Source organism: Elephantulus edwardii, unplaced genomic scaffold, assembly GCF_000299155.1.
Source record: "Elephantulus edwardii isolate Elephantulus edwardi_28Jun2011 unplaced genomic scaffold, EleEdw1.0 scaffold00120, whole genome shotgun sequence".
NCBI classification, from domain to species: domain Eukaryota; kingdom Metazoa; phylum Chordata; class Mammalia; order Macroscelidea; family Macroscelididae; genus Elephantulus; species Elephantulus edwardii.
In genome coordinates this window covers 606,262-623,844 of record NW_006399870.1, presented here as the reverse complement: position 1 = coordinate 623,844, position 17,583 = coordinate 606,262, and the positions used below count along the sequence as shown (strand labels likewise).

The following is a 17,583-nucleotide window of genomic DNA, read 5'->3' as shown; positions in this document are numbered from 1 at the left end:
GGTGGCTCCTTGGAGGCAAGGATTCTGAGGCTTTGCCTGACACACTTTGGACTTGTTGTAAGGAGGGACAGGTCCGTGGAGAGGGACATCATGCTTGGAAGGATGGAGGGACAGTACAGGAGGGGAAGGCCCTCTCTCATGTGGGTTGATTCAATGACTGGGGTAATCGGGATGGGTGTATCAGAGACAGTGTGCACAGGACAGAGCAGAGTTTAGGGTTGTTGTACATAGGGTTGCTATGAGTCACAAGCTACTAGATGGCACATAACAAGAACAACAACAATGCCTCTAATATAGCCTATATTTATATTTTGTGATCTAAATGAAGGTGCTCTCTACAGCTGGATAAGAATAATTACTAGTAGAATAGTACATTTTTATATTTTATGCTGATTTATTGACAAAGATTGAATACATTGTTTTTCTCAAAATATCTTTTCCATTTCCTTCATCTCCCACTACCCATCGAATTGTGCAATCCTATTATTAATACCACCCTCTGCCCATCCTTACCCCTCTGCTTCCACCCTCCTCACCCTTTGATCCTCCTACCCATTCTAAAATAATGGTTCTATATGGTATTTGTCCTTGTGGAACTGAGTTAGTTCACTCAGTATAATGCTCTCCAGTCCCTTCCAAGTTAGATAGTAATTTACAAAATCATTGTTCCTGAATGCTGTGTGGTAAAAATAGTATTTTTATTTGGGCTTCTGCCAAAAAAATAACTAAGATTGATAAATTATACAGAACCAGAAAATTAATGATAATTTAATTACCTGAAAGATTCAAAATTATTTGGAACCAAACAACATCAAATTGTGGTTCTACCAATGTGGGACCTGGATCATATTTCTGTGAAGTTTCACATGGTAATCTAGAAGACTCAGTATAATAATATTTGATGAAATAATATAATTTCTAATGTTTTATATAAGGAAACCTCTCAATTCACTTTGTTGTTATTGTTTGCTGTTGTTGTATTTTATCCTACTCATACTCATAGCTGGCCCTCCAAGGGTGTAAATTGCACAGGAGGAGATTAGCCATCTTTGCCCTAGGGAGTCATTGATATTTTCAAACAGCCAGAAAAGTTTGGCCTTGTGTTTAGAAGTGCAATTCTCTACTGACTGTGCCACCTGAACTCCATTATGTAAGGATGCAACAGAACTTGTTATTAAATTTTCCTCAAAAGGATAAGTTCCATGAGTAATGACTTTTTCTAAGATCATGTAAAATACTAATGTGTTTTTCCATAATCATGTAATGCACATGGGAAAAATCTTGAGACATCTGTATTCCGTTGAGAATTAGTTGTTGTGTATATCTAAGCCTCTTCTCAACATTTCAAACTAAAGATCCCTATTTTTTTGTCTTAAGGTAAGTTGACTTCATCTTTTCAGTAAGTCATAGAAAATTATATTTGAGCTTGTTTATGCAAATATTTTAATTTCTAATTAATCTTTCAAAATATAAATACCAAAAATCTACATAGTGTTTAATATGTACCAGGTTATTTACCTTGTTAGCTAATTTAATACTTTAACATCTGTTAAATATATTTTAAAGGTGAAGATAACTCATAGGCCAAATTGCCCAGTACACTGGAAAGTAGCAAGATTTGAACCCTAATAAACCCCAGAGTTATTATCACTTTGAAAAAGTAGAATCTACCTTTCTCTTTAAAGGAGCATTGAGATTGTATGATTGTCAAAGAAAGTGCTGCAAAACTGGCAACTGCTCTGAAAAAATTTTCTTGGGAATTGATACCTCTTAAGATTTGTTGTCATGTGCTATTGAGCCGCTTGTACCCTGTGTACAAGAGCCTGAAACGCTGTTCTATCCTGTGCCAATCTCACTGTCTCAAACACACTCATTTCCACCACTCTACTCACGGAATCGATCCATCTCATTGAGGGTCTTCCTCTCCTGTGCTTTCCCTCCACTCTCCCAAACATGATGTCCCTCTCCAAGGATCAGTTCCTTCTTGCAACATGCCCAAAGTATGTCAGATGAAGCTTTAGAATCCTTGGCTCCAAGGAGCACTCTGGCTTCACCCTCTCCAGGACAAACCTGTTTGTTCTCCTAGCAGTCCACAGTATATTCAACACTCTTTACATTTACAAAATTATTTGCTTTTTATTTGTATGCACACTGGATGAAAACTTCTTTTGAGTTCCAATTCTTCTGGTTTTTTGTGTTTTTTTTTTTTATTTTTTATTTCTCATTTGTTATTAGAAGTATCAAAAAACCAGCAAGGCTTGTAGATCCCAACACTTAATTTTTACTTTTCCTGAAATTTGGAACATTTCCTAAGCCAGATTTTTTTAATAGCTTTTGCTAGTTAAATAAATGGCTGCCACTCAAAGTCATGATTGGCACTTTTTGAAGCAATTTTTGATTGAACTTTTCATGATCCTCAAGGTATAAGAAATCACTGAGAATATTTTAGAGCTGGATACTTAATCTACTTGGCTATGATGACAGCATTTTAATGACATGTTTCTATGAAGGCTTGACTGACTTCTTGTTGTTGTTAGGTACCTAGGAGTCAAGTCTGATTCATAGTGACCCTATGCACAACAGATCTGAATCCTGTCCTATCCTGTGCCCTCATTATCATCTCTGACATACTTGAGCTATTCAAACATGATGCGTTTCTCCAAGAAATACCCTCTCCTTCAAATAGGCAGAGCAGGAAGATAATACATTTGGCAATACAATAGATGCAATTGGATTATCTCATTTTCTTAAGTTGAAATAATGATGGCAAATATTTATAGTTTGTAATATGCACTCAATTCTGGATATTTATTTCAAATAACTCTAAGAACAACAGAAATATCTTGATTTCTGTTTCTTAGATGTTTCACACTAGACCACCAGAGCACACTGATTAGTTTACAAGCATTTTAATATTTGTTGAAACAGAACAAACAGTGCCTTTTCCCTAATGGTGATACACATACTAATTGACTTTCATTTGTGGCCCTTGAGAATTGGTGTGTGATGCTTTAGGGAGTTTTGCAGTAAATTTGTTAAAGTAAAATCATGACATATGCTATTAATGCAAAACATAATAAAAATAGCTAAATTGCACTGTGGTATACAGTTTTCAAGCTTCATAATGGTGCTTTAATCTGTCTAACCCCCCTTTTTTTTAATGAATGAAGAAATAGAGAGAGTGAATGAATGACTTGTAATGACACAAGCATTACACTAAGTGGTGCAGGCATTCTTTTAGTTCACTTCAAATATGATGCCTCTGTTAATGATAGAGGAAAATATTTAACATTAAGAACAACATTCTGATAAAAGTAATGCAGACATCTTTGTGTAGTGTAATAAACACAGAAATATTACCTTCCCTTAACATAAAAATTCCATGCAAACTCATTCTCTAATAAAAAGATTGAATGTTATGAAATCCATTCTCTTGACAAAAACACTAATTTTATCAAAGAGAAAGTTCATCTCTATTTCTAATAATGTTAAAGATCCTCTTGTCTAACTGAGCTTATTCTTTTTTCTTCTGTGAAGTTGCAGAAAATAAACAAACCATCAGATTTTACCAAATAATCTCAAGTCTGTACTATAGACTCTGAAACATCTGAAACTCAGACTATACCAAATCCGAAAATGTTGAGTTGGTTCTGACTCATAGTGACCCGCCACTGGGTTCCTGAGGCTGTAAGTCCTTATGGGAGGAGACTGTCCATCTTTCTTTCATAGAGCCACTGGCGAATTTGAGCCACTACTGGTTTCAGTGCAACACATAACATCACTATGTCACCAGAACTTCTTTTTATAATGTATTAGTGCAGATATATGTTATTAAATGCCATGTTTCAAGTAATAAAAAATAATTGATTGATACTTATTTTAGTCTTCTGCTTAAAATATATGGTTTGCAAAAGGAAGAACAGTTTTAAGTATTTCAGTTAAATTAAAAAGAAAATCTCTAGATATTAGCTGTTAATTAAAATTAGACACAGAGCAAATAATTTCATTTTGAACACTCATGGACATCTCAATGAAGAATTTGATGAATAGTGTTGTAACGTTCCTGATTATCTGATGGTATAAGAAACAACTATTTCCCTTTTTGTTAAGTGCTGTCAAATTGACTATGACTCATAGTTACCCTATGCAATATATCTGAATCTTGTCTATCCTGTACCTTGCCCTTTTCTGCTCCATACCCCTCATATCTCATATAGTAAGTCCCACAATTACAGTCACTGTATCGCTCCATATCATTGAGGTCTTCTTCTCTTTCTCTGAGCCTCTAGTTTGTTCAACATGATGTTTTGTTTTTCTTTCCAAGGACTGGTCAATCCCTCTTGATAACATGCACAAAGTGTGTGAGATGAAGTTATACCACACTTGCCTCTAAGGAGTGAGTAGCTTGCTGCACCCCCTCAAAGACAGACTTGTTTATTCTTTTGACAGACCATTCTATATTCAGTACTCTTTTCCAGTATTACAATTCAAAGACATCATTTTTTTCTTCCATAATCCTTCTACATTATCCAACTTTCAGATGCATAGGGAGTAATCAAAAAGATCATGGGTTGTATAAGGCACACCTTAGTCTTTAAACTGACATGATTACTTTTTAGAATTTTGGAGAAGTTCTTGACAGTAGATTTTCCCAATGCAACATGTCTTCTAATTTATTGACTGCTATTTTCCTTATGTTTTCATTTATTCTTTGCAAGGATCAGAAAGGATACTGTTCTGCCTTACACTATAGCAGCACTATTGTAGGCTGATAAGCTATGAGATAACAAACTTGAAAAAGAGAGAACAGTTTAAAAGGGATATATGATTAGGTATTATGTATATCATGACAGGAGTCCAGAATGAAGGCTGCACAGTGTAGTAGACTTGGAGGGAGGAATTATATAACAATGAAAGAATTTTTATTCAATTTTCAAAAAGAAGAGCAAAGTGGGGACAGGGAGGGATGTGCAGGGAGAAAAGTGCAACGATGAATGAATGGAAATCCAAAGTCTCTGTAAATTATCATTACAATTAATAATAATCTTAGAGAGAGAGAGAGAAAGAAGAAGAAGAAGAAGAAGAAGAAGAAGAAGAAGAAGAAGAAGAAGAAGAAGAAGAAGAAGAAGAAGAAGAAGAAGAAGAAGAAGAAATTGCACTGTGATCCCAAAGGTACAGAGTTTGAATCCACCAGCTGCTCTGTGGAAGAAGGCTGGACAACCTCCTCTCTTGCAATTTACTGCATCTGAAAACTCACTAGAGAGTTCAGTTATAGTTGATTCCAACTCAATGACACACAATAATAACAAATTTTGTTGATGATACTGTCCTTGTTGAATACCCTCAAGTCAGAACCAACCCATAGCTGATCCTCCAGAGGGTTTTTAGAGGCAGTTAATCACATATTGTTGTTGTTGTTCCTGTTGTTTTTAAGTGCTGTGGAGTTGTAGGTGACTCACAGCGACCCTATGAACAAAAGTCCTCAACACTTACGTGGCTTTCATCCTTTCTCCAGGTTCATAGGGTTTCCAGAGACAAGCTATTATGGAAGTGGATGTCACTCCTGCTTCCAAACCTGTTTTAATTGGGAAGCTCCACCAAATCCTGTCCACCATGGGTAACCAACCATTAACTCATTTGACACATCAGTGTCACAGTGTTCAGCTTCATAGCAACCACAAGTTATCACTGTACAGGAAGTGGACAGATCAGAGCTATACAACCTAGAAGAATGTTTGAAAAAAACAGGCCTGAGGGCCACGGATTAGAAGTTAACCACCTTTGGCTTTGTAGCATCGCTTTCTGTCCTAGACTAAGCCAACTGATCTCTCTCTCTATGTTGTTGTTTTGTTGTTAAGTGTAGTCTAGTCGTAGGTGACTCATAGTGACCCTATAAATGAAAGTCCTCAATACCTGGGTGATTTTCAATGCAACTCATTAATAAACTAGTAATAATAATAACCTTTCAATTTTATCACTTTACTACCTTATAAAACTACTTCAGTAAAACTCAACTACATATTTTTTTCTGAACACACCTTAAATTCTTCAACCTTGTTACTGTCCATTGGAGTGAGAACCAACTCATAGCTGACCTTCCAGCAGGATTTCAGGGACTGTAACTCACACAGGAAGAGATTGCCTTCCTTTCTCCAGCAGAGCAGATGGTAGTTCAAACCAGTCTTTGGGTTGGCAGCATGCAACTAGGCTGCCAGAGCTTTCTCTTTCCATTTTTACTCTCATATCATTTTCCTTTCCTACAATGTCCTCTTCCTACTAAATTCTGATTAAAACGTCAATATCTATCTATCTATCTATCTATCTATCTATCTATCTATCTATCTATCTATCGATATAGATAGATATATAGATATATATCTTCCATGAAACTGGGCTCATTATTGTCATGGAATGTTAACCTCTTCCTCTGAATTTTTACAAATTTCCCTTATCTATCATTAAAAATATTTCCTTTCCTGTTAATATGTTTACTCTTTATTTATCTTCTTAATCTCTTTGAGAACCTCACTCTATTAAGGAGTTTTCTGATTCCTATAAAAATGTTCATGTCTCTTCTATCTTTTAAATAAACCCCCAAAATCCTTCTCTCAACTTCAATGTTTCACCTCTTACTTGTTACTTTTGTAAAGATTACAGCCAGGAAAAGTCTACAGGGCAGTTCCATTCAGAATTAACTCAACAGCACCCAACAATAGCAACAAATCTCTCACGAGATAATAAGTTCTCTAAAAGCTAGAACTGCATCTTATAAACCTTGGAATTCCTTGTTCCTGGCCCAGTACAGATACTCAATGCTATTTTTGTAGCCAAATTCAATATAACTAGACCTGTCTTGGAGAGGGTAAACCAAATTTCTTCTTAGAGGTGAGGATTTTGAAGCTCCGTCTCACATACTTCGGTCATGAGACCAGAAGAGACCAGTATTTGGAGAAGAACATCATTCTTAGAGGGGACAGCACAGGAGAGGAAGACCCCGGATGAGATGGATTGATACAGTAATTAGAGCAGTGAGGGTAGCTGGAGTTCGTGAGACTGACTCAGGACAGGGCAGACTTCTGCGCTGTCGTACATAGGGTAGCTATGAGTCGCAGACAAGTCGATGGCTCATAACAAAAAGAATAGCCTGTTTTACACTTCCAAACTAGTGTATGAACTGTAAAAAAATCACATTCTGGAGATCAACAATTCTTTTTATTCATTCTCTACAGTATTTCTTTATACAAAGTATATAGTAAGAATGTAAGAAGTTGAATGTATATGTTTGCTATAATATTTCTCTTTTACTTTCAAATTCATTTAGAAAGTTTAAATGATACCTGTAATTCCTTTGTTTCTTGAAGTTTTCTTTTTTCCAGCTTGTTTAAACTTTTCTTTCCACATTTTCTTTTTTTATTAATTTTTTATTTTTAATGTGTTTTTTTTTATTTCAATGAACATCTACAGAGATTTTGGAATTCCATTCATTCATTGTTGCACTTTTCTCCCCGCCCACCCCACCACCATGCCCCATTCACTCCTCTCCTTGAAAAGCAAAAGAAATCACATGGGAGGAGATTATCCATCCTTCTCCCAAGGAGCGGCTGGTAAATTCGAACCACATGCATTTGGATTGCAGCTCAGGTTTTTATCACTCGGCCACCAGAGCTCCCTGATGATACTAGTATCAAGAATTTTTTTTTCTTTGCTGTGTTGTTTGCTGTTTTTAGGGCAGAGAAGGTCAAAACTGTAGAATAAGGATAATCACTGACACCTTAGTTTATGTCAACAACTTCATCACTGAAGTTTTTCTATTCAGAAAACAGAAATAAGAGAATGAGAATCTGAATTAATTAGAGACATTTATACATTTCCCCCCCTCCCCACACACAGTTTCTTTGAAGATACTCTCTGATTTTAAAGTGCCCACATATTTGTTGTTGTTGTTAAGTGCCAGGGAATTGTTTTGACTCTGTGTACAGCACTGCCCTATTCTACATCATCCTCACATACTCTACTGAGCTTAAGCCTTTTACTGCAGCATTCATCAATATATCTCACTGAGAGTAATCTTTTTCATTTCTCCTTTAGAGAAACAATGAACATTTTAGAACAGGGTTCGGATCTTTTGTTCCTAGGGTTGTTATGTATGCTTGACTCAATGGCACTTAACAACAACAGCACCATGTAAATAGATGGATTGAGAAACTAAATTTTTTTTCATCACCAAAGTTAAACTGAAATACATATTGCAATAGAGAACGTTATTGCTCTCATTAGCATAAATAGGGGCTCAAATTTGCGTGTGACGTTGTATGATTCATAGTTGACTCTCCAGTGTGTTTTCACAGGTGACAACTTTCAAAAGCAGAGAATGCCCATCTTTCTCCTGCAGAAAAACTGTTGGATTTGAACTATGTGCCTCTGATATTTGTAAAAATCATTGCTTCTTACCCTGAGTGTAATAGTGATATATATTCTGAAAAATAGGATACTTCTATATAATAATCCACAGATATTGAGTCAGTTTTGACTTTCAGCAACTCTCAACAGGGTTTCCAAAATTGTAAATTTTAGCAGGAAGAGACTACTCATCTTTCTTCTGTGGAATACCTGGTGATTTTGAAATTCCAGGCTTTCTGTTAACAGACAAACACCTTACACGTTATGCCAGAAGGGCTCTTTTTATATAATAATAATTAAAAATTAACTAAGTCTTTAAAGGTTGTGCATTCCCCTAAAGTGAGGTAGTTATTGGTTTAAGTTTGGAAAAAAAAATTTAAAAAGTTCAAGTTTAAAGAGAAATATTCCTCATTGTTGGATAGAAGCAAGGTGCTCAACTACACTTAGGGTCTCTTGAGAGCCATGTAGTCATGAGGCAGTTGGGGCTAGCAGAGAGAGAGGAGAATTCTGTTTTAAGAATCAAAAACGATTCTAATGTCCTTCTTTCATCTTTTTTTTGACTTACAGATAATATTTTCCAAGAAATGACTACTTCAAACCAGTCCTCAGTGATTGAGTTTATCCTTGAGGGGCTGACAAATCGCCCAGAGCTCCAACTGCCACTCTTCTTCCTGTTTCTTGGGATATATGTGATCACAGTGGTGGGAAACCTGGGAATGATAATTTTAATTACTATAAGTTCCGAACTTCACTCTCCAATGTATTATTTTCTCAGTCACTTGTCATTCATTGACCTCTGTTACTCCTCTGTCATTACCCCTAAGATGTTAGTGAATTTTGTGTCAGAAAAGAATATTATTTCTTTTGTGGAATGCATGGTTCAGCTTTATTTCTTTCTTATTTTTGTAATTGCAGAAGGCTATCTTTTAACAGCTATGGCATATGACCGCTATGTTGCTATCTGTAGTCCATTGCATTACAATGTCATAATGTCTCATAAGGTCTGTTCCATAATGATGGCTATAGTGTATTCCCTGGGTTTCTTTGGGGCCACAGTCCATACTACTCGCATGTCAATGCTGTCCTTCTGTGGGTCTCATATTGTCAGTCATTATTTTTGTGATATTCTCCCTTTATTGACTCTCTCTTGCTCCAGTACCAATATCAATGAAATTCTGCTATTTATCATTGGAGGTGTTAATACCTTAGCACCTACTCTGGCTGTCTGTATCTCTTATGCTTTCATTCTTTCCAGTATCCTACATATTCGCTCAAATGAGGGTAGGTCCAAAGCCTTTGGCACTTGCAGCTCCCATCTCATGGCTGTGGGGATCTTTTTTGGATCCATAACATTCATGTATTTCAAGCCTCCCTCCAGCAATACTATGGAGGAAGAGAAAGTGTCCTCAGTGTTTTATACCACGGTTATCCCTATGCTCAATCCCTTGATCTACAGCCTGAAGAACAAAAATGTGAAGAGTTCACTGAGGAACGTACTTAGTGGTAGGAAGTCATCCTGACAATAGGAATTTTCACTTTTACTCTAAAATTGGGTGAATATTTACAGAGTAAATTAGACCAATCAATACATACTTTTATTTTGTGACATAAATTACAGTCTCATTCCTCTCTTGGGTTTACTATTTCTACTTGTCCTTCTTTTCTGTCCCTTCCTGCTCTTTATCCCTAGGTAAATGTTGCCTTTTGGATCTCAAATGGTTGTTCTAAGGACTTTAATCCCCCCATGTTGTTATTGTTTACTTTATGTTCTTGCTGTTTTTATGTGCTGTTGAGGCACTTACAACTCATAGTAACCTATGGGCTGTGTATAATCTTCAGAGCTATGTACAACAGCTCTGAGCCCTGCTTTATCCCTAGCCAGTCTTACTATCTTTGACACACCTACTCCCATTACCCTAGTTACTGAGTGAATCTACCCATCTCATTGAGGGTCTTCTTCTCTTGTACTATCTCTTCACCCTCCCAAGCATGATGTATGTCTCCAAGGACTGGTCCCTCCTTGCAACATGTCCATAGTATGTCAGATGCAGCTTCAGCATCCAAGTCCAGTGTCTAAGGAGCAGCCTTGTTTCACCCTCTCCAGAACAAAGCTATTTGTTCCCCTAGCAGTCCATATTCAGTACTCTTCTCCAGCACCACAACTCGAAGGCAACAATTCTTCTTCTATCATCCCTAGTCATTGTCCACATGGCAGATAATTGCAAAGACCATAGCCTGAATCAGGTGCACCATAGTCTCCAGGCTGACATTATTGTTCTTCAATGCTCTGGAGATGTCTCTGACAGCAGACTTTCCCAGTGCAATTTGTCTTTTTATTTCCTGGCTGCTAGTACCAAAAGTGCTAATTGTGAAGCCAAACAAATGGAATCTGTTAACAATTTCTTCACCATCTTTCATGATGCTGCCAACTGGCCCAGTGGTGAGAATCTTTGTTTTCTTGATGTTGAGCTTCAATTCATATTCAAGGCTGTAGTCCCAGACCTTCTGTAGCAAACTCCTCAAGTCTTCCTCAGTATTGGCAAGCAAAGTTGTGTTATCTGCAGAACACAGGTTGTTGATGAGTCTTCCAATCCTCCAATCCTGCTGCCATATTCTTCTTTGTAGAGCCCAGCCTCCTGGATTATCTGTCCTGAAAAGATATGGAGATAAGATTCATCCTTGGTGTACACCCCTCATAATTAAAAAAAAAATGCAGTGTTTCCTTGCTGTGTTCCGACAATGATTATCTCCTTATTCAAGTAAAGATTTTGCATAAGCATAATGAAGTGTTCTGGGATTCCCATTCTTCTCAGAGTCAACCACAGCTTGTTGTGATACACATAGTCAAATTCCTTTGCATAGTCAAGGAAACACAGATAGACATTCCTCTGGTACTCTCTGCTTTTAGCCAAGATCCATCTAATATTAGCTATAATAGCTCTGGTACCATGGCCTTTTCTAAACCCAGCCTACACATCTCACAGTTCTATGTTGATGTGCTGTTACAGTTGTTTTTCAATAATTTTCAGCAGAATCTTGCTTGAATATAATATTAATGATATTGTTTTACAATCTCCACACTCTGTCAGGTCACCTTTCTTTGGAAAGGGAACAAATATAGATCTCTTCCAGTCAGTTGGCCAGGTGGTTGTCCTCTAGATTTCTTGGCACAACTTGGTGAGCACATCCAGGGCAGTATCTGTTTGTTAAAATATATCAATTAGTAAGCTGTCAATTTCTGTGGCCTTGTTTTTTAACAAATACATGAAGAAATGTTCAAAATGCCTAGCGCAAAGAGAGATTCAAATCAAAACAACTATGAGATACAATCTCACCCCAATAATAATAGCAAAGTTCAACAGAGCAGCAAACAATAAATGCTGGTGAGGTTGTGGAGAAATTGGAACCCTTATTACACCATTAGTGGGAGTGTAAAACGGTGCAACCACTCTGGAAGGCAGTATGTAGCTTTCTCAAAAAGATGAAGTGGAAATACCATTTGACCCAGCTGTTGAACACCTGAACAGACCCATTACAAAAGAATAAATTGAAAAGGTAATAAAACAACTTCCAGCCAAAAAAAAAAGCCCTGGACCAGATACTTTTGCAAGTGAATTTTATCAAACATTCAGAGAACTCTTACGAATTCTACATAAAGTATTTCAGAAAATAGAAAAAGATGGACTTCTCCCTGACTTAGTCTATGAAGCAAATAGATCCTTGATACCAAAGCCAGGTAAAGACACTATCAAAATAGAAAACTGCAGGCCAATATCCCTCATGAAAATAGATGCAAAAATCCTGAGTAAAATCCTAGCCAATAGAATCCAATGATACATTAAAAAAATAATTCACCACAACACAACCAAGTATTATTCATAACAGATATGAAAGGATGGTTTAACATAAAAACAATAAGTGTAATTCATAACATTAACAAAGCAAAGAACAAAAACCACATGATCCTATCAATTGATACAGTAAAGGCCTTTGACATAATCCAACATCCTTTACTGATTCAAACACTCAACAAAATAGGAATAGAGAGGAATTTCCTCAACATAGTAGAAAGGATATACACAATAACAAGAGAACACATTGTTTTCAATGAAAAGATATTAAAGGCATTCCCTTTGAGAATAAGAATGAGGCAAGGATGCCCACTATCACCTTTCCTATTCAATATTGTTTTAGAAGTCTTAGTGACTTAGTGATAGCAATAAGACAAAAAAGGGATTAAGAAGTATCCAAATAGGCAAAGAGGAGGTAAATTTATTTCTATATACAGAGTTATGATAGTATACTTAGAAAATGCTCAATACTCAGCAAGAAAACTACTGGACATAATTGACCAATTCAGCAAAGTGGCAGGATGCAAGATCAACATACGAAAATAAATTGGATTTCTCCATAATGGCAAAGAGACTATAGAACAGGAGCTAATAAAACCAATAACCATAATAATAGCTAATCACAAGATTAAATGTTGTTGTTGATTGCCTTTGAGTCAAGCATGACTCACAGTGACCCTATGAACAAAGGCTTAAAGTCCCTCTACAACTATCAACATTTATCAAAGTTCATAGTTTCCTGAGGCATGTTAAATAGGAAGTGGATGCCACTCTTGCTTCCAAATCTGTCATAGCATGTTATTGTTGTTATGTGCCATTAAGTCACCTGCAATGTGTAGCGACCCTACATTCAGAAGCTCTGAACCCTTCCCTGTCCTGAGCTATTCTCACTAATTCCAACACAGCAACCTGCATTGCTCCAGTTACTGTATCAATCTATCTCATCTGGGGTCTTACTCTGCTGTGCTGTCTGTCCACCCATCTGAACATGATGTTCTTCTTCAAAGATCGAGCTCTCCTAGCCATGTGCCCAAAGTAAGTGAGGCAGAGCTTCAAAACCCTAGCCTCCAAGGAAAGTCTTGGTTTCACCTTCTCCAAGACAGACCTATTTGTTTTCTTAGCAGTCCACCATTAGTATGTTCAAGACTCTTCTACAGCAAAACAACTCGAAGGCATTTATCTTCTGTCATCCTTAGTCATTGTCCAACTCTCTGAAGTATAACAAGTAATTGAGAAAACCATGGCCTGGCTTAGGTCTAGATACCTTGTTACCTAGACTGACATCATTGCTCTTCAGTACTCTGGAGAGGTCCATGACAGCAGATTTTCCCAATGCAATTCATCTTTTGATTTCTTGACTGTTGGTGTTAAGTGTTGCTTGTGGATCTGAGCAAGCTGTAATTGCTAGTCACCTCAATCTTTTCTCCATCTAATATGATGCTGCCAATTGGCCCAGTGGTGATAATCTTTTTCTTCTTGATGTTGAGCTTTAATCCATATTGAAGACTACAGTCCTTGACCTTTTGCAGCAAGTGTTTCAAATCTTCTTCAGTTTCAGCAAGCAAGGTTGTGTTATCTGCACATCATAAGCTATTGATGAGTCTTCCTCTAATCTTGATGCCATACTCCTCCTTATAAAACTCTGCTTCCTGAATGATATTTTCTGCATACAGATTGAAAAGTTATGGGGATAGGATGCATCCCTGACACACTTCTTTTCTGATACTGAACCATGCAGTATTTGTTTGCTCTGTTCTGAGGACTGCTTCTTGGTCCAAGTACAGGTTTCATATAACATGATCAAGTGTTCTGAGATCCTCATTTCCCTCAAAGTTAGCCACAATTTATTGTGATCCACATAGTCAAGTTCCTTTGCATAGTCAATGAAACATAGATAGACATTCTTCTGGTACTCTCTGCTTTCTGTCAAGATCCATCTGACATTATCAATAATGTCCCCAGTGCCACAACCTCTTCTAAACCCAGCTTGTAGTTCTCTGTCAATGTATACAGTTCAAGTGTTTGGGAGTAAATCTAACTAGAAACACAAAGGACCTATTCAAAGAAAATTTAAAAACAAACAAACAAAAAAAAACCCCACAAACAAACACACAAACAAAAAAAAAAGCAACCCCAATTACTACAAGAAAAAAAAATCTGGAGAAATGGAAGACTATACCTGGATTTTGGGTAGGAAGAGTCAATATTGTCAAAATTACAATCCTACCAAAGTCAATCTACACTTTCAATACTATTCCAATACAAAGACCAATTCCATTCTCCAATGATATGGAAAAGGAATCCCCCAATTTCATTTGAAATGGAAAGAGACCCTGCATAAGCAAAGCACTCTTAAAAAAAAGAAACAAGGTAGCAGCCATTTTACTAACTTGTTTCAAATCCTACTACATTGCTGTGGTGGTGAAGACAGTGTGGTACAATTACAGACAAAAGATCAATGGAATAGAATTGAGAACCCAGAAATCAGCCCATCTAGCTATGGTCACCTGATTTTTGACAAGATAAAATCAGTTAAGTGAAGAAACTACAGTCTTTTTAACAAATGATGTTGGCCAAATAGGAAAACTATCTGCAGAAAACTCAAGTAAGACTCACACCTCACACCATGTACAAAAACCAACTCAAAGTGAATCAAGGACCTAGGAGTAAAACCAAGGACTATAAACTTCATCAGAGAAAAGCTTGGAAGAACTCCAGAAGCCCTAATCAACAACATAAACAGTCTTCCAAGCATCCTGAAAACCCAACAATCAGGAGAGGATAAAATGGATGAATAGGACCTTCTAAAAATCAAATACCTATGCACATCCAAAACATTCTCCAATAGGGTAAAAAGAAAAGCCACAGACTGGGAACAAATATTTTGTAATGACATGTCTGATAACAGACTTATATCTAAAATGTATAGGATATTCAGGCACCATAACAAGATAAACAACCCAATCACAAAATGGGTACAAGGTATGAACAGACACTTCACCAAAGAATACTTTCAGATGGTGAACAAATACCTGAGGAAATGTTCAAATCCCTAGCACTAAGACAAATGCAAATCAAAACAACTATGAGTACAATCTCACCTCAGTAACAATAGCAAAGTTCAACAGAGCAGCAATAAGCAAATGCTGGCGAGGCTGTGGGGAAATTGGGACCCTTATTCGCTGTTAGTGGGAGTGTAAAATGATGCAGCCACTCTGGAAGGCAGTATGTAGCTTTCTTAAAATGATGGATATAGAAATACCTTTTGACCCAGCAATTCCACTTCTAGGATTATACACTAAAGAAATGAGAACTGCCTCTCAAACAGATATATGCACAACCAAGTTTATTTCTGCATTGTTCACAATAGCAAAGAGATGAAAGCAACACAAGTGCCCATCAACAAATGAATGGATAGAGAAGCGGTGGTATATTCACACGATGGAATACTACACAGCACTGAAGAAAGAACTAATACAATATTATACAAAATGGGTGACCCTGGAGGACATTATGCTGAGTGAAATATCTCTGTCACAAAAGGACAAATACCGCATAATTCTACTGTTATAAAACAAGACTGACATGGGAATTGGGGAGAAACTAAGAAAAGAAAGGATAAATAATGGACACTACATTTTAATAGATGAAGGAACGAACTATCTAAAAGAAATATGTAATTAGCTGTTATTTGCATGACAATAGTCCAGAATAAGAAATGCATAGCAAAGTGATCTATGGGGTGAGGAGATGGAGGGAGGAAATTATGCAACAATGAAAGAATCTTTTTAAAAAGAGAAGTGATGTACTGGGAGGGGGGGAGGGAGAAAAATGTACAACATTGAATGAATAAAAATCCAAGTTTTCTGTAAACTTTTGTTCAAACATCAGTAAAATTAATAATAATAATCATTATCATCATTATCATCATCCTGTATAGAAGCTGGTGGATTTGATCTACCAGGGATGCACCATGACCTCTTGATTAGTAGTATTACACAATATAGACTATGTAATTGGAGATCTTTTTCTATTACATTTGGTGTTATATTGCTGTTGTTGTTGTTGTTGTGTACCATAGAACCAGAACCAACCCATAGCTGACCCTATGCACTTAGACAATTAATCCCACTGGAGGAGGTTGCTCATCCTTCTCCCAGGGAGCAGCTGATGTCCTCAAACTATGTTCCTTTGGGATTGCAGCTCAGTTTCTTGCCACTAGGTCACCACAGTCAAGTCAGAAACAACTCAGAGTTAAATTTCCAGTATGTTTCCAGAGGCTGCATATTGCATGGGAGAATGTTGTCCATCTGTCTCAGACAGAGTGGCTGCTATATTCAAACTATCTGCTTTGGGGTTGGCAGGGCAAGTCTCTACCCACTAGATCACTAAAGCTTCCTGTATTACATTATGGAAGATAATTTATTATTTATAAGGTACAAATATCTAGACTCGTGTCTGGTTACATTATTAAGAAACGTGTAAATATGCTATAGTTTCTTTAGGTATTCCTGCACACTTGGGTTGTTTCCAACTCTAACTCTTTGCTATTGTGAATAATGCTACAGTAAACATGGGTCTTCCTCCAATCCTGATGTCATGGTCCACCTCATAAAGTTAAGCCTCCCAAATGATTTGTTCTGGATATGCATTGAAAATGTATGGAGATGTGATACATCCCTGATGTACACCTTGTCTGATTTTGAACTATACAGTGTTTCCTTGCTCTTTTTTTGGTGAATGCTTCCTGGTTGAAGTATACGTTTTGCAGGAGCACAATTAAATGTTCTGGGATTCCAATTCTTCTCAAAGCTGACCGTATTGTTGTGATTCACACAGTCAAATGCTTTTGCATAGTCAATGAAACATATATAGAAAACATATCTAGATATTCCTCTGGCACTCTACTTTCAGTAAAGGTCCATCTGACATTGGTTAAAATGTCCCTGTGCCACAGCCTCTTTTAAACCCAGCCTGCACAATTGGCTGTTCTTTGTCAGTGTACTGTTCCAATCTTTTGGGTTGTTTTATTTTGTTTGTTTAAAGTAATCTTCAGTAATATCTCAGAAGTCAAAGACTTTAGTCTTCAATATGAATTAAAGCTCAATATCAAGAAGACAAAGATTCTTCCCACTGAGCCAATTGGCAGCTCCATGATAAATGGAGAGGAGATTGAGGTTGTTAACAATTACAGCTTGCTAGGCTCTACAATCAACACTCTTGGCACCATCAGCCAGGAAATCTGCTGTCAGGGACCTTTCCAGAGTACTGAGAAATAATGATGTCAGTCTAAAGACTAAGGTTCACCTAATCCAGGCCCAGGTCTTCGCAT

At 37.0% G+C, this 17,583-nt stretch overlaps 1 protein-coding gene across 1 annotated transcript; it reads left to right on the top strand.

Moving 5' to 3' along the window:
* The first annotated feature begins 8,978 nt into the window (after positions 1 to 8,978).
* Positions 8,979 to 9,920, top strand: LOC102853351 (olfactory receptor 8D2-like). The gene has a single exon (XM_006892793.1). The coding sequence runs from the start codon at positions 8,985 to 8,987 to the stop codon at positions 9,918 to 9,920; it is 936 nt and encodes a 311-aa protein (XP_006892855.1). The 5' UTR covers positions 8,979 to 8,984.
* Positions 9,921 to 17,583: the final 7,663 nt, after the last annotated feature.

What these genes read in the sequence shown, in the direction of transcription:
- LOC102853351 (XM_006892793.1), top strand. Translation starts at nt 8,985, where the DNA reads ATGACTACTTCAAACCAGTCCTCAGTGATTGAGTTTATCCTTGAGGGG.